Below are 22,228 nucleotides of genomic sequence, written 5' to 3'. Positions count from 1 at the left end.
AGAAGGCAGTGGCAGCAGAGGGGGAGTTGAAGTGCTTGCTGGAGCGTTGGTTATTCAGAACTGGCCAGGGCAGAGCTCCTTGCTTCAGGAATGAGACCAGGTTTTGCAGATCAGCTGAAGTACTCGTGTCTGAGTGTGAGCTAATCTTTGATCTGGATATCATCTAAAATTCAGGGGTGGCAGCTCCAAAAGATAGAGAGAACTCTTAGCAGTTGTGTTTCTCTCAACCCCAGATGTGAATTCTTTGTGTTTGCTGGCTGGGTGACTTCAGTGCTTATCCTGCTTTTAGCTAATCCCCTAAACCAAATTTTTCGTTGATGTTTTTTTTGCCAGGTGAAGAAGAGGAAATTATGTTGGAGTACTTAGGCTGGCACACGGGAATAAAGGGAAACCTTTTGTCTTTGGGTGGGAGTGAGCTCTTGAGGCTGCTCATCTGCTTGTGGACCTGTGACCTTGCTGGCCCAAGGTAGCCTGTTATAAAGGAGTGCTGTAGGACTCCCAGATGAAGACTTCCTTAATATGCTTGCCAAGGAAAGGTCTAATTTACAGGTTTTTTTTCCCAAATGCTTACGTTGGTGATTAGCATGGTGAGGTTAGACTGCCAAGAGTTACGTCAGTCTCAAAGCCCCAGTGTACTTATATTGGCAGCAAAATGACAGTGATTAACAATACAGTGTATTTTAAGGGGGGTGAGGGAGGATGGATGGGCAGCAACACTTACACAAGCTTTTCTGGTCAAGTGCTGTTGTGCTGGTATAAGCTGCAAGCTGTGTTAGAAATGCTTTTCTGGTTTAATGTAACTGTATGAGTAGAGTACAGCTAGTGCACATCATGTGTGAGACAGGACAAATATTCTTTCTCATGAGAAAAAGAATATCCTCCAAGTTTAACTTCTTAGTAATAGAAAGTTTGTTTTCCTCTTTAGAGGATGAAATAACTTGAAACAACCGGCAGACCAGGCATTGTTAGCAGCATTATCAAGAAACCAGCAAAAAGGTAAATATTAAATCCATTAAAAACTGTTCTGTAAAAGCAGACTGGTGTTACCAGAAATCACTGCCAGTGAAGACAGTTAGGGCACCTGCAGATTTGAGCCAATGCACTGCTTACAGCTTTCCTGGGTTCTGCACCACTGCATAAATCACTTCCAAATTTTTGGCTTTCAATCCACTTTTCTCCAAAGAAACTTAGAAAGCATTTGTTTTGACAGCATATGGTAAATGTGTTTAAAAACCTTTACTCTCTCTTGTTTCTTGCACCTTTATAATATATTTCTCAACTCCAAGGAATTAGACTATCTACAGATTTAAAATACAAAGTTTAGGTATTTCCCTAGTGGTAGTGCTGGAGCGAGGTACTCGCTGAATTCCCTTGTAGCCTTCCTCTCTGCTGAGGAACTGTCCAGAATCTGGGAGGCCAACTGCAATTTTATTTTTTTTCCCTCTAGCTTGACTACAGGCTTCTTTGAAATTTTTTGTTCTGCAGAAAACATCACCATAACTAGTATAAATACTCCAAAGATATTTAGTACAGTTTACTGAATGACTGTTCCTTTTGCCCTTGTCCCCACTAAGTTTATCAGCTATGACTCTTGTTCATGGTCCGACCTGATGTGTCTCCTGTGGTTTGTGAAAGGGGAGTGGCTGAGAACTTGGAGTTCTGGTGGCAGGCTGCTTTGGCTGAAGTCTCACATTTCTGATTTTTTTTTCATCACACCTTTGCCTATCTTCTTGCTTCCCCTGACTTGGGTCACAAGGGCTCTCAATCTCCCAGGCCAGCCAGCAGTCAAGTTTGTTTGAGCCTAAAGGCTTGTTATCTCGGCAGCTGGGGAGTACTGGTTTCATCCCCAGAATTAAAGGCATATTCTTTAACAACTTCAGGACAAGGAGTCTGAAATCTTGGTGTGTTCTTTCTGTACACCAGCTTTTAGCCTAAAAGTAAGTAGTCTTGGAAAGCTGCAAGTCCTGGAAGTTCAGCCTTGCAGTCTCACTTTGTGACTTTGGAGCTTGGAGCCCTTCTATCCGTCCTCGGTAGTAGGACAGCTATGACTGTTCAGTAGCAGGCAGCAGTGGAAAATTTGGGAAGCATTATAGCTGTTTTAGCTCTCCTGCTGCTGACCTTGCAGAGCATGGTTTCTTTGGGAAATGCTGTATTTTGGTGTCTCAGCTGCAAGGTTGCAATGCTGCAACTTAGCAAAACCTGAATGTTGAAACTTCAAACTGCTCTTGGAAAATTAGGGTGCAGTGAGTAACGAGTTGCCTTATTTCCATATGCAGAATCACACAGGCTCTGTTAATAAAAAAAAAATAAATTGTAGATAAGGCAAGAGTACTGAGTAGTTCTTTATGTGGCTTGATTCCTCTTCCAAAAATCATAAAAAGCTTGGAGATAACTAGGGGATCAAACAGATAGATTACAGCCCTTTTCTTGTGTTGTAAAACTTCCGTATTACCAGTAAGCAATGTAGGAGGATATCTCCCATTTCCTTTCAACTATGCTGTTCCCAACTGCTGTATTAACTATCAGTTCCTATCTGTGGGTTGAAGCCTTTGTACAAAACGCTCCAGAGCCTTGATCTCTGGAATATGAGAAAACAGTTTGACGTGAGATTCTGCAGATGTTCTGGCACAGGACTGTGACAGCTGCTTTTGCCTCATTCTGCAGTTTTTTGGACCTCTCTGGCTCCTCACATATGCGTGCACTCGTTTTGCCCTTTCAGAAGAGGAAAAGTGTGTCTGTGACTTCTGGGCCTATGCTTGGCCTGTTCCCTGTGGGCAGTGGTTAGGAGACGTTTCCTTAGTTGTGGTGAGAGCAGTAGCACAGGCACATGACCCAGTCTCAGCCACTGTGCCTTTCCCTCTGTCCCCTCATTGCAGTGGCCATGGGCTCTTGCTCAGGGTTGAGTGACTCAGTGGTGTGGTGGTGGTGCCTGAGGTAACGGCAGGTGGTGTTACAGAAATGTCTCGGTGCCATCCTGCCAGCAAACATTATGTGCTGGTGGCCACCTTTCTGGCTTTCTTTGTCTAATACTTGCCTCTTAATCAGTAGCTTTCAAGAGTTTTGTTACGTACTTGTTAGCAGGAGGTGGTAAGGCTTGGCGTGAGGGAGTGGTGTGCCTGAAGGGAACAGGAGCTGTGTCTGCTAAGCAGCAGCCCAGCGCTCTCCATGGCAATGCTCCTTCTGCCGGCAAGGTTTTACAGGCAGGAAAGAATTGCACTGACAGCAAATTCAGCTGCAGTCAGTAGACTTCTTTGGATCAAAATGCTCCGAGAATGGAGCTGTTAAACTTCACTGGTGAACTGATTGTCATCTGGAAGGTTGTTGGCTTCCAACCACAATAATATGTGATACTTGTTTTCTTCCAAGTGTGCCTGCTGGTCCAGAGGAAAGTTAGTGATCCTTAATGCCTAGTCTTCAGTTCAACCAAGTCATTCCTTTGGGCCCATAGCATAATTGAATGAAAACATTTGTAAAAGTGAGACCATGCATTCATAATTGTGTGTCAATAGCTTTATTCTCCACAAGTACAGACTTGGTGAAATTGTACCCTGTCCTGGGATTATATTGGGGTTTAGTTGAAGGCCATTCAAGTTCTTAGTGTAGGCAAGCTCAGACTTGTACCTCACATGCTGGTAGAGCCCTTGATCAACCTCTCATCTGTGTTTGCTGCTGTATTTTAAACATTAACCCAAAGCTTCCTTGACCTAATCTCAGGGGAATCCCTATAAATTTCTATTTGCCCGTAAATTGCAATCTCTAAAGAGTTTAAATGTCTTGTGTGTAAGCTGAAGGGGCATCTGTGATGTTACCTCCTTCCATTTGTAAAGAGTCTGTTGAGTTTTGGTGGCTTGAGAAGTACCAAGATACTGCCAGGAAGTATCTGCTGTGATGTGGTCCTGCAGCTGCTGCTCAGTGTCCTGAGGACCTGGAGCACACTGGGTTTTGTGTCATCTGAAGTCCAGCCCTGGTTTTCAGAAGGACACTAATGGCATGCTGTAACTAAATAATGTTTCATTGGCCAGTGGAAATCCGGCAAATATTGTTGTTTGTTTCTGAATTGTATAAACTTGGCTTGGAAAGCTGTGTCATCTTTAAACACTTTCTCTGTCCAGAATGGTAGTTGTGAATTGCAAGACACTTTAAAGGACATCTTAAAGATATGAAGAAGATTCAGTGTTTTGAAGGTTGTGTAAAGGCAAAAAAATAGCTCCTTAGTTTTTTGCAAATAAGGCAAAGACCAGGAAAGATAGAGGAATCCTTTAAGAAAAAGAAAAGCATGAATCTCATAAAATGCACTGAAATGTCTCTAGTATTAGCAAACTGAAGAGGTATTCTTATTTCAGGTGTATAAATGGTGGATGGGGGACTAATCTGTGAAAAGATTTATTTAATTTAATGACAGTTTGTTCTGCTTTGCTGGAGCTCGACCCAGTAGTTCTTTTATTAATGAATAAGTAATTTTTCTTCTCACTTTTTGTCATCTCTTACTTTCGTGGAAGATTCTGCTTTAAAGCTGGGGATCTTGAGCTGTAATTTAACATCTTTGCTTAATCTCTGATAAATGAGGTCTGGGTCACAGTCTTTAGAAGTGGTTTAATGCAGCTGATGTAACTGTATTGGTAAAATGAATCATTTGGAGGTGCAGTGACTTGCTTTAGCTCAGTGTAACTGGAGTGCATTTGATGAGGTTCCCTCAAAAAATACCATTATAGCACTGCTCTGGCTGGGGCTGACAAACCCCTTTCTAAATTCATGCAGTTGTGCTAGACTGTGCCATTCTCTAAAGACAAAACACATCTTATATTTTATGAACTTTTACTCAGAAATTTTGATGCCTGAGTGCTGATGGGCATTTTTCTTAATTTTGTTTTAATGGTTTTTCTTTATGCTGCAGATATGTGTTTTAACTACTTTTAAAAAAATCCCTGAAAATGATATGTCAGTAAATTTTCCCCATCTCACCTGTGAAGGAAGTTCCTCCCACCCTGTGCTGATGAATTGGAGGGAAATGCTTTTTTCAGCTGATAAAAAGAAATAAAATTCCATGCCCTTCCCAAAGGAGGAATTCAACAATTGCACAAGTGGCGTGGGACCATGTGTTGGTTTGTAAAAGGATATAGTTTGTAAAGATGTTTCCTTTGATGCCTGTGATGAATATGGATGTGTTTCCGTTGGAGAGGGTTTTGATTAAATTATGCAATTAGAGCTGACCAGACAGATCTAAATATAGGAAGAGGTTTCAGTTATCCTGCCTTTGTGTGTATTAACACACCCACACAGATGTGTGTTTGTTATTGTTGTAAACAACACCTGTTTTCTAAAGACAGTTCAGAAAGTCAGGAAAGGGAATGGTCTTTGTGGAAAAAGGGAGTTACATAGGAGTTTTATGATGAAAGGAGGGGGAAAAAAATCTGGTTTCCCCAGTTTTTTGACCTCTTTAAAAGGACTTCCAACTTAACTTTAATAGCTAGACTAGTCCTGTCATCCGTGTGGATATTCCATGTTCACAAGGCTATAGCCAGTGCTCTGGACTGGTCTTATAGGTTCTTCTGCATTTTTCAGGACTTGGTCTGTGTCATCTAATGATGCTGACTGAGCTCCTTGGCTGCTCCTGTACTCCTGAGTGCTCCTAGTTCCTGGTGGGACAACGTGTGGAATTTAAATACCCCATATCACAAGTGAAATTGATAAACCTGCCCCAAAGATGCACAATGAAATACTCACTGTGATGGCTGGTAATTCATCCTATCTCTTGACAGCTGTTTGTTTGGATATGTTTTTCTTTTGAATGTTTTGTCATAATTTGAGGATTTCTTTAAGAGGCCTTCAGCTTGGAGAGAGTGAAGAATTAAGAATCTCTTCCTTCATTAGCATTTAGGGGGAAAAAAAAACACATGAAAACTATTCTGGTAAGTTTTGAGGTTCACAGCATTGTATTCATCTTATAGGTTATTTCAGTGAAGTTCATAGTTTTGCAATCCCATCTGTGCCAGAGTTTTGACTGAATCATCAAGTTACATTTCCTTCCTGACTTCAGTTAAAACACTAAGTTGCAGTTTTAGAGATAATCATTGGAAGTGCATCCGATTCAGTCCGACTGCTTTCTGACACCAGAAAGGATTTGTGCACACCTGGGTATATGTTTTGATCTATCCTGCTTGTAGTAGCCCTGGTGTGCACCAGGCTTATCCGGCTTCCAGTATCTTGGCAAACTTGGTTTTAATTTTTTTTTGTGTAGTCTTGGCAAGTCAAATGAGGATGGGGAGGAGACCAGCAGGCATCAAAGGAAGAGCTGGTGGTTTGTAATTTTGTGGAATCTCAGGTGCAGCTAAATGCAGGAATGGGTGAAATTTAGTAGTGCCAAGCTAGAAATTTACCATTTCTCATCCCTGGTGAAAAAGGCAGGATTCGAGGATCTGGTGATCACTTAAGAGGCTGTTGGTGTTTCTTGTAAACAAGGTGGAGCTGTATTTTAATGAAGGTGTAGATAAAACTCATGCAAGGTGTGGTGTTCAAATTTATTCTCTGGAGTATGGTTTTCAATATGTCAAAACAGTTGCAAAGGCATTGGGAAGAAATGTTCTTAACCAGGTAAAGGGCAAATTTAATTGTTGATGCATGTGTGTCGAACCTGGGAAAGTACCTTTGCTGTGTTCTTTTCTCAGATTACGTATTTCCTTAGAAAGTTTTTATGCCATTTTAGTTGTGTTGTAACACAGGATTTGGTTTCTAATGTGTGTGGAAAATGGTTATTTTTTCCTGGAGAAGCAACAGTGAAGTTACCGTAAGTCTTTCAGATCTGGTAACTTGAAGTCCAGAAAACCTGCAAGAATTTGCAATTGTTTTACTCTTGCAATGGTGGTAATTGAGGCTTTAAGGGCAGGGATCAGGGCCTGGTCTGCCAGGAGCTGAGTGGGGAGGCGAGCAGAAGAAACGCAGCAGTTCATTGTCGAAACTGGCCGAACACTCTGTTCTTGCTTTGAACTGTGGTGAGCATTGGGAAGGAGCTGGCAGATATTGCTTTTATGAGGTTATTCCTTCATGCTCTGGACTAACAAAGCAGGAGGGGTATTATTTTTTGGGTCACTGTTGCCCTCCTCCCCTCCACTGGTAAACTATACATTGCCCCTGCGATTTCATTTTGAGCGAGCGGTGCATCTGCTTTTTGTTTCACATTCAGAACTCGTGGATTTGATTTGACTTACCCAATAAGTCAGAACTTGTTGAAGGCCTTCTTCCAAAAACCAAATGTCACAGCCTCATTGAGAACAGATTATTTCTTACAAGAAACTGTTAGGGCTGCTGTTGCACTCACTGCAGTCCCTGCTCTTTGTGTGACACTCTTGCCCTCCCACCACCCCCTGAATTAAAGGGTGTGTGTAGTAGCTGACAGGATTTTCTCTGTGGGCCGTACAATGAGGTTTTCTTGGAAGGGCAATCCCTCAGGCAAATAGCATAAGGGATGGCCCAAGAGGAGGCTGGACAGACCGAGTGTTTTGGGCCGTGTCTCGGTATCCAAGACATAGGTTACTTCGTGGAACAGGCGGGAGGTATCCTGCCTGCTCTTGCTGGGCCTGAGTAAGGGAGTCTAATGCGGCATCAGGAAAAAAACTGCCTACTCTGTTAGGTAATAATGAAGTATTTTCAAGACCCAGTATGCTCCTCTTTCCTCAAATAATATGTTATATAAGAGAAATTAACACAGGATTGCATTTTCTCCTGGAATTCTTTCCACCATGCCAAGAAGGCATATGAAAGTTAATTTTTTTTTTTCTCCTTATGCTTTTCAGAACTATGAGGAAAGCCAATTCAGGTTCTTTATAAACTCTCTAATGAGTTCTACAGCACTCTGAAATGAAACTTATTTTCTTTTTGAATGTGTATTGTAATGCCACTGAGGTTTCTACCAGGTTTCAGTGCATTTTTCCAAGCTGAGCAAGATCTGATCTTCTGCCATAAAGAGGTGCAAAGAAAGAACTTGTTGATTAAAAACAGAGTAATTCCGCAGAAGTCTTTGTTTTACAAGTTACATTACTTGAAGAAAGAAATCGAAACTTTTTGCTGCTTGCTCCAAGAATAGGAAGATAGAGGAAGTGAGTGCACAATATGTTGTTACACATTCTAGCATTACAACTGCTTAGACTGCATGCTTTTTGTAAAGGTCTAAATATTATACTGAATACATGAGTTGCTGCAAATATGTGTCTTTCAGAGCAGGTAAATTACTGAATATTTTTTAAAAAGCAAATTAAAATCTCTCTGCTTTTTATTTCTTTATATTGTTACTAAATAATGGACACTGGGAGGAGGTATGTTGACTAAAATAAGATAAATTGAATTTTAAAAATGTAGTCACAGACTAGACAGTTTTCTCTATTAACAATTAAGTAGATTCTCTTCATTGTGGTTCCTGCCCCTTTTTATATCTAACTGTATTAAGCATATATTAAAAATATTTAATAGGATCCTTTTTGCCTGCATCACTGAGCCTGTAATACAAATAATGAAATTAGTAGAAGAGTTAGAGCCACTTGTTTGCCTGAAACTTGGTCTAGAAGTTGTTTTGCTCCCCCTCCACCCCTCTGGGAGAGAATCATAATTGTCCTAACCTTTTCTCCACCCACTAAAAACAGTCATTTATGCAAAGTGGGACAGTTTCCTATGGGATCTTCTGTGGGAATTCGAAAACAGTCTCATTGAATATTTTACTGTCTGCTTAAATGTTGCTGACAGAGTTTTGAGGGCTAGAAAAATAGAACTTCAGTCTTAAGCATTTTGCCTAAATGTGTTTGTTTAAATACAAAGCTGGCTAAACATATATATGTATCTAAAATGCTCATTTATTTTTTTATAGGCTTCTCACAAGCTTTGTGCAGGTTTGTATGTCAGTGCAAAGATTACACAAATCTTTAAATATTGCACAGCAGTGAAGGAAGACAAATAAAGCAACATTGGGATTTAAAAGAAATTTGTTGATTCCAACTCATCCATCAGCAGACAGAACACATAATAAAAAGTACATGGGTTTTGATGTGTAAAGTGTGGCCGATAAGTGGGTAACAACTCAATTTCCTCTAAACTGATTCCAGGCTGCCTTTTGGAGAGCATCCTGTCATTTGGCTTAAGTTTCTGTTTTGTCCCTACCTTGTGAATAAGCATATCTTTCAAGGGCTGATGGTCACTCAGCAACTGGAAATACTAACTCCTGCTTTTGCAGAAGGTCACATGTATTTGGGGAAGAAGGATGCAGACTGTGTCATCTGCTGACTCCTGGTTTAATCTTTATTTTACACTTCCAACTGATAAGACCACTTTGTGCAGAAGTAATACAGGAAATGATGCAGTGCAGAAACCAAGTGTGGTAGAAAGGGAAACGGAATGTACTGGCAAGGGCTCAGCCCTATGGACAGGCTCTCTGCTTCTTGGAAACGAAAATCTCCACATACATTGCTTTCTCTATTTTTTTTTCTTCTTTTTTAGCTTGCTACTGGTATTGGAGATTAGTGTGACTAGTGTACAGCAGCCTAGAAGTTTTCTCCCCCTTTCTTTATCCTGTGGCTTGTTCAGGGCTTGGAATGTTGCTCAGGCTTTGTTGGGGCAGCAGGAATTCAGCAGGAGTCACTGGGCTGGAGGCTGGTGGCCAGCTGGGTCCTGCTGAGCTGCTTTGCTTCCAAGCATACCTACGAGCTAATGCTACTCCTTGTGCTCTCCCAGCAGTTGTGGCCACAGAGATGCCAGCTGTTAAGATAGTACCTGTGATGGTGAAATGTGTTTTGGAGAGCCTGATCGTGGGAGTGGGATGTGTGTTGTGTTGCAGGATTTGATCCAAAGACTTCGGAAAATCTGTTCCTTTCATCTGACTTCTTGGGGCTGCATCTAAATGCCGTCTTAGTCTTTGCAGAGCTCGTGTTAGGGTTGTGTTTTCAGGCACTAATATAAACATACAGTCTTAATAGATGGGACTTTTTCACAGCAAGTAGCTTGGTGAAAATGGGTCAGGCCTAGGTAGAACCACATCTGCAAACGTTATCAATGTTGAAATAGGTTTGGGTCAAAATGTAAACATTATACTTTCTTCTTTATTAGAGCTTCAACTCAAGCCTTTTGAATCTTTTTTTAAGATTTTCATTTGAATGGATGTGAAGTAGAAAGCTTTACTTGGTGATATACTACTGGAACTTGTAACTTTTATGTGTGGAACTTGTATCTTTTGTTTGAAAAATAATGAAAAATTATGTTTAGAATATTGATTGATATATAGATTATATATGAGTTAAGAATAACTCAGTTGCTTAATAACCATATTTAAAGCACATGCACTGGGGTTCTGGTAATTCAGTTCTTAAATTAGCACTGCACTTTAATAGATCACTTAAGTGCTTTAATAGTGCATGTAAGGATAAAGTATACCTGGAGTACAGTCAATGACAGTAATGGAATTTCAGCTTATTTAACTGTGTGGCTCATGCTCAGGTAACAAAACGAATTCTTAAATTTGCTGCACGCTCATGCAAAATCTTCCATTGCATTGCATTATTTCAAGTGCAATTCTTAGCTTAAAAAATGGGAAGTAGCAGTATGAAGTACAGGTAGACGTGGCCTGTGTCTTAGTCCATAATCATTATTCACATAAACGTAGTTTATGCATTAAGCCGAATAAAACTGAACCTCTGCAATTAGGTAACTGTTTTAGTGACAAATTAATTTGAACTGAGTGGATGGTTTTCAGCTTAAAGTACTTCAAATATAGTGTTATACTATGAAACCATTACAATGGATGACAGTCAAGAGAGTAAGTGTGCCATAGCATTTGCAATTTTAAGTTCTGCAATAATTTCTTAGTATAACTAAGAAATTCTGTCTGAGGTGGGTGTGCTGACACCTTCTGTTCTCTGTGTGTGTAGGTTGCTGGTTGGCTGAGGTTTTTTATGTCATTCTGATGGCAACAAAAACATTCATATCCTTTTTCTCTTCCCCCTACCTCTACAACCTGTGAGTATCCAGTCCAGGATATATTTCCTGTCTTGTCTATCTATTTGAAAATGAGTGCTGTCGTGCTCTTTGTCTCATTTTCCCCTCCCTGCCACTGCTGGGTCTCTTCTGCTTGTCCTGGCAGAGCCTTTTGCCTGCTTCCAGCATGAGTAAGTACAAAACTTGCTGCTCACAGCAGGGACTTCTTCCTGTGTGGAATTCCTCCCCCTCTTCACCCATCGCTTCAGTCCCATTCCACATCTCCCAGCTCAAGGACCACTGTGCTGTCTAAATTCCTCTTATCAGGACTTCTCGTCCTTCCCACTCCTTCGCGTGTCCTTGAGAACATCAGGCAGACATTGCAACAGGAAGGATCAGGATGTAATTGGTGAAGTTCATGATAGCATTCCCTCACAGTCTGCTTGTGAGCTGTGAGGGCTATTTGGTGGGGTGGGGAGATGCAGGGTTTTTTCTCATGTGAGATGAGGGCAAGGATCTTTCTAGTTTCATTCTTTCTTTTTTTTTTTTTTTTTTTTTGCTTTGTTCCCCAAAGTAAGTCAGGGGTGAAACTGAACTGTTTTTGTTTCAGATCCTGCTATGCTCAAGTCTAGTGCATCTTGGGGTATATTGCCTCCAGCTGCTCTCTGAAATAAATAATAAAAAAAGCACTAGTGGTCTTGCACGGGTTTCTTGGGATGTTTCGCTGCGTAAGGATGCAACAGCTGACAGGCAAAGGGGAGCATTCTTAAGCATGCTTAACAGTGAAAAATGACATCGAGGGACTGTTTTAGGCTAAATTTAATGTGGGCTACATTTCTCATATAGGATTCTTGCCCTTTTATGGAGTGTGTGTGGGAATACAGTCATGTCTTCTTGTGTTCTGGCTTTTTCTATGGAGCTTCTCATGGTGCTAGCTGATGCCCTGCTTGGGCACCAAGCAGAAGTATTGTTTGGAGCTGGCAAACACACTTGCTGTCCCCCTTGCTATGTAGCACAAAAATCACTGAGGCCACAGAGCAAACTGGATGAGGAAGCTGAACTGATGGAGATTTGTCTCACCATGTACCTTCACCCCTTACCCTCTCCTCTTACTAAACTTCCCCCTGAGCTTCTCTTGGTTTTGTTTATAATGCGTCATTATTTTCCAGGGTCATCACATCATTTATTCAGGGCTGTTTGGGAGAGAGGAATATACAGGGTTCAGCAGCAGACCCTGCTGCTGAAATCTTCATCAGATGTGCCTCAAGGCCAGTTCTGGAGGCTGTCAACACTTTATTGCTCTTTGTTTTGATGTTGGTTGGTTTTTGGTCATACCACTCAAAAAAGTGTGTAGGGTCGGGGGATGTTTTTAACTGCTGTATGATAACTTAAAAGGCAAAATCCTTTTTTTATCTCCTTCTGATATTCTCTTGCAGGTTGTTGACCAGAGGAATTTAGAAGAATGAGAAGGTCACGTCCATCAAGGGGGGATGTCAGCACTGCCTTCCTGGGACTGGAGGACTGAAAAGGAGAAAGGACCGGAATTATTTGATATAGGCTGCTTTTGACTACTGACACAGTCTGCTGTACCCTGGTGGTGGTGGAAGAACAGGACGGTCTCTCCTGCTTGGTTCTGTGGTATCAACACAGTAGGGTCACCATGAATGTGACAAGTTTATTTTCCTTCACCAGCCCAGCAGTGAAGAGGCTGTTGGGATGGAAGCAAGGGGATGAAGAAGAAAAATGGGCAGAGAAGGCTGTTGATGCATTAGTAAAAAAACTGAAGAAGAAAAAAGGTGCTATGGAGGAGCTGGAAAAAGCATTAAGCTGTCCCGGTCAGCCCAGCAACTGTGTGACAATTCCTCGTTCCTTGGATGGCAGGCTCCAGGTTTCCCACCGGAAGGGGCTCCCGCATGTCATTTACTGCAGAGTGTGGCGCTGGCCAGACTTGCAGAGCCACCACGAACTGAAACCACTGGAATGCTGCGAGTTTCCCTTTGGCTCAAAACAGAAGGAGGTTTGCATCAATCCCTACCACTACAAGCGGGTAGAGAGTCCTGGTAGGTTCTTCCTTGTTTGTGCATTTACACCTTAAGTGAACAATGTGAAGTGTGGCAATTAATCATGTGACTCATCAGCTCAAATAAGCAAAAGTGGCTGTTTGCCCATGTCAGATTCGTCCTCTGCACTTTATCTGGATGGAAGTGTTAATTAACAGTTCTCCCTTTCAAGTGACGAATGCCTCACCTGTGTAAATGTTTTATCACTATGCAGATGTATAGTCTTAATATATGGTGCCCACTATCCCTCAATTAATTTGTTATTTACCGAACCGTGCAGATCAGTGGATTTACATGAAACATGAAGCCCACTGTGGTTTTACTGAGATCTCTGGCTGGGTATGTAATGTAGGATGGTTTTGTATTTAGTCAGCCACAGATCTGCCATTGTTATGAGAGATATTGCATGGAGATGAGTGGGAAAACATGGCTTTTGGAAACAGGTGGTAGCTGAACTCCCATTTGGCTTGGAGAGCTATGCTTCATAATGTTTGACTTCTTTTTTCCTGTCCCTTTCCTTGTTCTTGCTGTTCTCCAAGCATGGTCTTTATCTTCGTTTCCTGACAGTCACTCCCAAATTCTGCTAACCGTTTTTTCCTCATTTTTGCCAGGACATTAAAACACCATTATTGCTTGTGCTTTGAGATTACTTCATGCATGAGTCACCATTTACAACAGTCTATGGACTCGAGCAGATACCAAGGTTTTATGTTTCCAAGGCTATCATCGCAGAAGGGTTAAAAATGTACTTTCTCTTCACAAAGCGAAATTGGAAGCTCAGATTGTGTGCTATACATATTTTGTGTGCAAGGTACATCCTGAAATTGTGTGTCTGATTGACAGCATGGTCTGTATTTAACTGTTGTGTGCAGAACTAGTTACTGGTGAGCTGATGTGTATGCTCCATACATAGGATGGCATCTATACTTTTACTCTTCTGCTGATTGTCATGTGATTTGTTTCTGTGTTGTGTGAGTTTTGAGGAACGGATTAGTGGTAAATCCTCAACTACATAAACTCAGGTAATGGTCTTTGTTGGGAAATCAGTCTCAGTTTTCACAGTGCCAGAAGCATGCATGGATTTTCTGCCTTGATACCTTATTTCATCCTCACTGTTTAACTTGAGAAGATAAGCTTGGAAAACATGAAAATTGGCACTCTGTGGTGTGTCTGCTAGCTACAAAGCTACACTTGAATCCAAATGAGATTTTTCTGTTGGCCAGGCTAGATAGAAGCTGGTTGTAAATAGTGAGAGAAGGGAGAAAACTATCAGCAGTCTCAAACAGGGAATCTCCCAGTGTCCCTGAGCACTGGCTGCGCTGCTGTCCCCACACGCAGAGAATGTGGCACCTGGCAGGCACGTGGATGTGACATGATGGGACCATACTCATGGCTAACTTGATCAGGAGGCTCTGCACAGGCATGGCTACCTGTCTGATCCTGCGGAGCCTTGATAAAGAAACTAATCAGACAGAAAAGTACTCTTTGGCACGGCTAACTTGGCAAGCTCAGTGCCAAGTTAGCTCTGTGGAGTCAGATGGGGGCACTAGGTGGAGGTGAGGAAGCATGACTTCCTGTGACACCCACCTGAACAATCAGCCTGGAATCTGTGAGCTGCCCCTCAGGAGATGGATACCCAGTCTGTGGTGGGATTTGTGGAGCACTCCTGCTCGCTGTGTTGTGCCAGCGCAGCAGTTTGCATGGCCTTGTGCTGAACTGGATCACAGTCACTTTTTCCCTCCCCTGCTGTGTTATCTTTCAGGCTGATCAGAGCAGCACAGGGGCGTGTCTCCTGCCTGTGAGAACACCTGTACCAACAGAGCCCTGAGGAGGACATCTGGGAAGGAGTGGAGGTGGAGGGAAATAAGAGGGGAAACTAGAAACTCTTTTTGCTGGGATTAGGAAAGCAACCTCGTCCTGGAGTGCCAGGAAGAAATAGCTCCTCGTGTATTACAGTAGCTCACTGCTGTTTCCTACACCCCTTGTGTGAAGAATTATTTCTGGAGCAGGGTAGTTAATGGCTTGTTAGATTTGTCCCTTGGCAAGGCAAAGCAGAGCTTTTAATTAAGGAGGGCAAGGTCTGAATTTGATGCCTTTTAAAAACTGGCATGCTTAGCTGAAGTGGTGTGCTTGCTTGGCTGAATCTGCCTTTTCTCCTCAGTTTTATTTTTGGGTTTAGAGATACCTGTTGGGATTATCCTTAATTATGATCAAGACTTGAGAAACAATTAGGTGTACAGCATACATAGAAGCTGTGAGGAAAAAACAGACATGATGTTTCTCATCTCCCTGAAAAGGCCTCTCAGATTTTACAGGAGAATCTGTGAACTGACATTTGGAAGTCCTTCCTGAGACACTTCCTTTTCTTCTTTTATCCTCAGGTTTCTGTGGAGACACACCCTCTGCTCTTGCCTCTGTCCTCAGTTATGTAAGTGGGATCAGATGAAAGATGCCATCCAGAATTCAGGGGGGGGGAAATTTCTCTTTTTAAGCCTGGATCCTGTTTGTTCTAACCGCAAAACAAAAGGAATGGCATAGGGAACAGGGAGGATGAAGAGGTGCTTAAATTGACACTGCTATTAAAAATAATAATAATAAATCACACCTCTAATGTGGCTATAGGGGTTCAGTTTTTTGCCTTAGCTAAAAGGAAGGAAGGAGGATGAAGAAACTGAATATTTAATTTTCTTAAACAGGGAACACCAGCTCCCTGCTGTTCCATGTGATGCAGAATTGTGTTTGCCTCTACTAAGCGTCCCTGTCCATCAGCCTGCTAGTTTTTGAATTTATAATATGTTACAAAGGAGTCAAAAGAGGAATTAACTTCTCTTTCATGTTTTAATGTGTGGAAATGGTTGAAGGTACAGAGTGTTTCTCTAAATGGTTACCCCCACCCCACATGTTGTCTCCTGAGAGTGTCCAGAGGCTGCCGATACCTTCTCGGGGTCAGGCCTGGGAGAAACTTGTTCTTCATTGATCTGGATGAGCTTCAACCTGCCTTGGGAAATGCAGTGGTTAACTTTTCGATACTCATTTGTGGAGGTGCTTACAGATGCCCCGGTCTGCTTGAAGCTTGCAGTGCTGGGGGTACTAAAACTGGTCAGTCCAGAAGCAGATAATTTGTCCTCCGACATATTCTGACTGGAGGGACCAGCCCATTAGTGAAGACACTTGGAGGCAGAATACAACTACAATGGTCCATTTTTTTTCTTTTGCAGTAAACTGTAGATAAAAAAAGACTGGATAACTTTCCTCGGTTAAGCTTCTTTCTTCAGAGAGCTGGCTGCAGACTGCTCTACATTGAGGGGCATTATGAAGCTGATGATGCCATTGTTCCACCCAAACCAGGGGGCAAGCAGTGGTTGCTTTTTCATGATACAGACAAATAACGGTTGAATTTTCAATTCTGCCTAAAGATTGTGATGTTCCCCTCCATTATAACCATGAATTCAGAGTGTGTGTCTGCTTCAGTGAGCTTGTTTTTTGGCCAGAAACATTTTACCTATGTGTACAGCTGCTTTTTGCCACAAGAGCAGACCAGGTCCCCAGGCTCTCAGGAGAGTGGTGGGTGTGTCATGCTGTTTTTGCTCTTGGTGTGGACTCCCTGCCTATGACTTTAACCTGATTATTTTCATATTTACCTTTGATCTCCTCTGCTGTTTGCTTGTAAGTGTTTCTCTGTAAGGCAGCACGCCTACTGCAGGCCCCGGGGGTGCAGAAAGATACTTGAAATGTTGGAACTCCTGGATGAGGCAGGTTTAGACTGATGTGATCCTTTGATATTCTCCTGTACAGCACTGCAGCTCTGGTCCTCAGTGAAAGAGCAGTAAGGCATGCTTAATGGAGCTTTCTAATACCATTTGAAATCACATAGGTGTTTGATTGTGTGTGTTGGTCTGGTCATGCTTCTGAGCACTCACTCTCTAGGTACTTTACTGAAAAATGAAATGGGTCAGTTAGTCATCCCCATCTCATCCCCTTAGGATCATGGCATATAAAAATAATATTCCCAAATGGCATCTATATGGGGAAAATTCAGAGGAGGGTCTTTAAAAACCCACCATGGTATACTCCCACTGAACTCCAGAAGTCATCTGTTGGATCACTGATGCCTCTTTTGGCAAGCAGCATGGTTCAAACATAGCTCCTGGGACTGTCAGTTTTCAGGTGCTGCGAGTCTGTTGTGGTCAAGTTTAGAGCCAGCAGAGAAAATCTGGGAGTAAGCGGCAAGTCTCTTTGGGACCACGAGCTTGCCTAGCTGGGCATTTTGGGGGCTTACTCAGTGGCTCCCACACCCCAGGCACCTGGGCAAAGGGAGGAAACAGCGTGAGAGCCTCTGTGCTGTTTCCAGTCAGGTGGAAGAGCTGTGATGGCCCAGGAGCAGCTGCTGGCACGGCTCCCGTGGCACCAGGCCTGTTGAAGGATAATGTTGGCAGTGCCAGGCATCCTGAAGAAAAGGAGAGAGAAAAAGATGAAAGGGAAGCTGCTCTAGGGGTGTAAGGAAGGGCAAAAACGGTGCATCCCTTTGGGGTTAATATGTAGAACCAAGTCAGAGAAATCCTTGGTCCTGTGTGATTCCTGTGGCAGATTTCTGCACCTCTGCAGGCTGGGGCTGAGGGAGCAAAGTGTGATTGATGAGAGGTTTTGCTGTAGGGCCGTGTAACGCTGCTCTTGGGTGTGACTTTAAAAATAGCATTGCTACAACAGGTGGACACAATTATAGGATGGTTTCCTGAAATAGAAAAAGCAACTGTCAGTTTGCTTGGCAAGCATTTTAAACTTCTTTCATTTTGGCTTTGCAGAATTCAGTTCTAAAATTCCCCACCAGAGCTGACCTGAGAGAGAGGAATTGAAATGGGGGGGTGGAAGGAGGGAGTGGTCCAACAGCAGGGCTTCCCTCATCTAACCTCACCACATGTCAGAAAAATAAGCAACAATAAAGGAATAAAACTTGTCAAGAAAGAATGTTTTTGTCCTTTTTGTGTGTGTGTGTTTTCTTTCTTTAAAATTAACCAGATACAGATGTTTCTTCTGACTTGAAAGACCAGACTCCCAAGTTTTAACCTCCTCAGCAGGATGGTGACTGTGGCTTTCGTACAGATAATTTGAACTCTGGTCTGTGTAAATGTCTGAATTAATATACACCATCACTGTGACTTCCTCCTCTATCAGGACTGCTTCTCCACCGAATCTGCTTACAGGGACTCCTTCACTAATGTGCATACAATTAGTACTAAGTTCCAAAATTGACCTTGAAAAATGTCAGTTTAATCAAAACGTTAGCTTATCAGAGCATCCGCAAATAAAATCTAATATTAGCCGAATATTGTAATGCAGGAAATGTACTAATATTACTTGCATTTAGACCAGATGTCTGATGTAAAAGTAAAGTCAGTAAAGTCAAAACTGTTTTGCCTTTTTTTTTTTTTTTAATACAGTCTTCAGTTGTAACTGTGTAAAACAACAAATCAGGTTGTGAGGTCTCCTGAAACTGCAAAATAAAGTGTTAAGAAAACCAGACTGCTCTCGGCTTTCTCCTGGAATAGAAAGTTTGGCATTTTTGTCCACCTGTCACCCAAACACAGGTTGCTGAAAAGCTATTATTGAGCCTTTTCATGTGCAATTACTATAACAGGGGTTTGGAGCAAAAGTCTGAAAGACTGGAATGTCTCCTTTTAAGAAAACAGCAAAGCAAAGCTGCAATACCACAGCCAAGGTGTTATTGGAACAGCTTAAAGTAGTTTGATCCTTAGAGGTTGCTTTTGACACAATTCTTACTAATTTTTTATTTTTAACAAAGAGTAAACCCTATCCTAACTGTAGTCTTTGTATGTGAGAACTTGTCATCTGGTCAAATACCCAGTTTTGCCGGGTCTTGTTTTAGGCAACACGAGAAAATGTAATGACATTAAAACTTCTTTTTCTGCATGGTGTCTTACTGTTTACAAGCAAGATCTTGGCAAGCTCTTGCAGCCAGCATGTTTTAGAGACTCTCTAGTGCTGCAGACAGCAAGCTAAACTAAGCACGTTCATCTGAGCATATGTTGGTACCTGCTCTGTTCCCACCGTGGGACTGGAGAGCTCATCAGGATACCACAGCCAGCTTCAGATGCTGTGACCTCAGAGGCAGGAAATGAAGCTAAGAGTCTTCAGAAGGGGTTGAAATTTGTTAGTTTAACACAGCTGCTGGCTTTTGTTGTTTGGTTTGGGTTTTTTTGGTTCTCCTAATTCTTACTTTTTTCTTACAACTGTGTCTTTGCAGGATTTTCTCTCTAGAGCATGGAGTACACACACCACAAGTTCCTCCCCTGACCATGTTTTTATACCCATTTCCAGATAACATGAACTGGTGTGTGAGGATTTCCCTCCTTCCCAACTTGCAGTTTTAATGTTCCAGCAAATCATATGTGGTTTTGTATAAATTCATATGAAAATGCAGCTATGTATGATGCTTGGAAATCTAAGTGCATTGTCTAATGGTAGTGCTGTCAGGTCTTCACTAGCACCAAGGGCCCTGTTGTGGTACAAACCCTTCTACAGAATATATGTCAACCAAGTCATCATGATTTTTAAGAGCAAAAAGTGCAGCAGCAATTGCTTATTTTTTCTTTTTTTATTTTTAATTTTGTAAGTAAAATTTTTACAGAAGTAGAATCTACTTTGGCAAGGTCTGCTTTCTTATACTGGGCCCCTTGTATTTTATTATTTGGTCTTTCAATTTCTATAGGTGGAAAGAGATACCTGCCCAGATCTTCACGTAACATGCAAAGGAGGTGGAAAAAATGAGCCCGTGAGGGAAGCTAGCTGTGACCCAGGCTTGTGTAAGATAATCAAACCCCGTCTGGATAGAAAATATGCTACTCTGAAAGTACAGCAGGTCCTTTGGGTTAGTTTGGGGTTTTTTCATAGAGAAACTTTAAAAAAAAAAAAGTTCTATTCATAAATTGGAAACTTTCTCTGTTTGCTAAAATCATTATCCCTGGAATGTGAAAATAGAACAAAAAAAAAAAAAAGGAAACCAAGGAAATCTTTACTTTTAGGACAGCACACTTGTTAGTTTTCTGAAGAAAAGCAGGGTGACATGCTGGAGATAAAAAGAGTGTAGCACATAAAACCTTTTAATCCGGTGTTTGAAGAGTTACAGAAATCAAGCTGTCAGATGACTTGTGGTTCTACTCCATTAATTTTAATGAGATTGAGTTTGCAAATCTGTTGCAGTAGCTTTTTAAGAAAACAGTGTGTTCAATAATATGTTTCCTTTAAATGTATACATCCCTACTGATGATAACTTAAAAAAAAATATTATTTTTTTTATTGTATCTGTGTTCCCTTCCGCTGAAGAGGATAAAGAAGAAGAGAGAACTTGTGTCTGCAAATGGTTAGAGCCACATCCTGCAGAGATCTGCACAGCAAAGATGTGCACTGCTTCATTATTTTACAGCAACAGGTGTACTGGCTTAGCACCGAATAATTCTCTCATGCTTTCTCCCCTTCAATTATACCTCTTCCTGGAGCTTGCAGCTGCTGCAGAGATCAGCCTCCTCCCCTGCTGTACTGAGTCTCAGTAATTTGTTATTCCATATGGTTGAGGTCTGCAACCTGACCAGAAGCTCAGTGCCTTGCACAGGGGCGAGGGGAGCAAGAAGGGTGTGCATCCCCCTTTATGGTTTGAACTCCTGGCTGCCTTCCATACTCGGGAAGGGCCTGGGCCCTGCTCATGTCTTCACTCCTGATTGAACAGCGCTCAAATTAACTCCTCTGTGATTCCAGTAGGAGTAGCTTCCCTGCAAAAGAAGCCTGTGAGCTGCAGAGAGATCAGGGTATGGCAGTGAGTGACTGCCTTGGAGCTGGACTAATTGGAGCACTGTAGTCTCTGACCTGCCTGATGTGGCCTTTCAGGGCTTTTTCCTCCTTCTTTAAGGTTGTGTGTGTGCAGGGAGGATGTGAATTAGGAGCAAAGTAAATTCTGCAATGATATTTTTGAGACTGTTTGTGCTGTTTCAGTATCAGTTGTATTCTTTTCCCCCTTCCCTCTTTTCTGTGTATAGTTTGAAGAAGTTGGCATTTAGTCATTTGAGGTTGAAGTGGTTGGACAAAAAGGATAGGTCTGCAAGGAGGAGACTTGGGAAGAGGAGACTTGTTTTTATTTCAAGTCCTTCTAAACTTCTCCAGCGGTTCTGCCCAACAGGAGAAAACATGTATATATACCTTGGGAAAATCTGGCACTGCATTAATTTAATTACAGAAAACATACAGAAAATATCCTGTTCTCCTGCTATTTTAAAATGCTATAAATCATGTGGCTTCCTCTGATGTCATGTGTGTCATTGTTTAATATGAGGTAGAGGATGGGAAAGGTAGGTGATGTACTCTCTGCACAAATTAACTTCAGAAAAGTTAATGGTTTGACCTTCATCTGTAGGAAAGGAAGAGATGGGAAAGCTGTGTTTTTAATGCTTGGAAAAGTAAGGAGGAATCATAAAGACAGGAAAGGGAAAATACATTTTAACACACGATCTCATTGTTGCTTTTTTCACTGGCTAATTTATTAGCCCAGCAAATGTGGACTATGATGATTAAATAGTGCTTGACCCAGCAGGAAAAAGACTGCTAGGTTTAACAGAAAAGGCATAATTCTGAGAGACTCTCATGTTCAGAGAGCTTGTCTTTGACATGTGAATCAGGGGATTTGTGATGTCCACCTAAATGTTGTGTAACTCTTGTTTTAATGGCCTTTTCCAGTGGTATGTGAGAATAGTTGTGTTGGAGGCGAGAAACAGTCTGCACAGCTGAGGGAGATGCAGCTTGTTCTGGGGTGTTTTACAGCTGGGAACTTCCATAGAATGACAGAAGATGTGTCTTGTTTCAGAAAACACCATAATTAAGAACTTGTAAAGTGGAGTTGGGTAAAAATTTAACATCTAAACAAATCTACTTAGAGGTGACATCTGTCTCAAATATTTGAAATCTGTTGGAATCTCAGTGAAATTGCTCTTAGAAATGGAGACATAAGATTATGTCTTTGAAACCTGCTTCTGACTCTAACGAGCAGCCTTAATTTCAGTAGTGAGGGTTGGGTTTTTTTAAGTGCATGTTCAGTAAAGATTTCTGGGGTCTGACTTCTCATGCATTAATGCCACTAGCAGGCAAAAATGGTGGCTTAATTTCTCTCTTAGACATATGCAGAAAGAAAGCAAGGGAAACCTTTTTTTTTTTTT

At 41.8% G+C, this 22,228-nt stretch overlaps 1 protein-coding gene across 1 annotated transcript in view; it reads left to right on the top strand.

The window, feature by feature from the left end:
• SMAD1 (SMAD family member 1) overlaps positions 1 to 22,228 on the top strand; it is a 48,279-nt gene that overhangs the window by 11,990 nt on the left and 14,061 nt on the right. Inside the window, exon 2 of the mRNA XM_027906636.1 lies at positions 12,387 to 13,010. Coding sequence (XP_027762437.1) covers positions 12,611 to 13,010 — 400 coding nt within the window. The 5' untranslated portion in view covers positions 12,387 to 12,610. The remainder of the gene's footprint in view (positions 1 to 12,386; positions 13,011 to 22,228) is intronic.

Source organism: Empidonax traillii, unplaced genomic scaffold, assembly GCF_003031625.1.
Source record: "Empidonax traillii isolate 1590-97213 ecotype Southwest subspecies unplaced genomic scaffold, ASM303162v1 scaffold1332:size131828, whole genome shotgun sequence".
Taxonomy (NCBI): domain Eukaryota; kingdom Metazoa; phylum Chordata; class Aves; order Passeriformes; family Tyrannidae; genus Empidonax; species Empidonax traillii.
The sequence above is the reverse complement of the archived record's forward strand: the minus strand, read 5'-3'. Positions and strand labels throughout refer to the sequence as shown.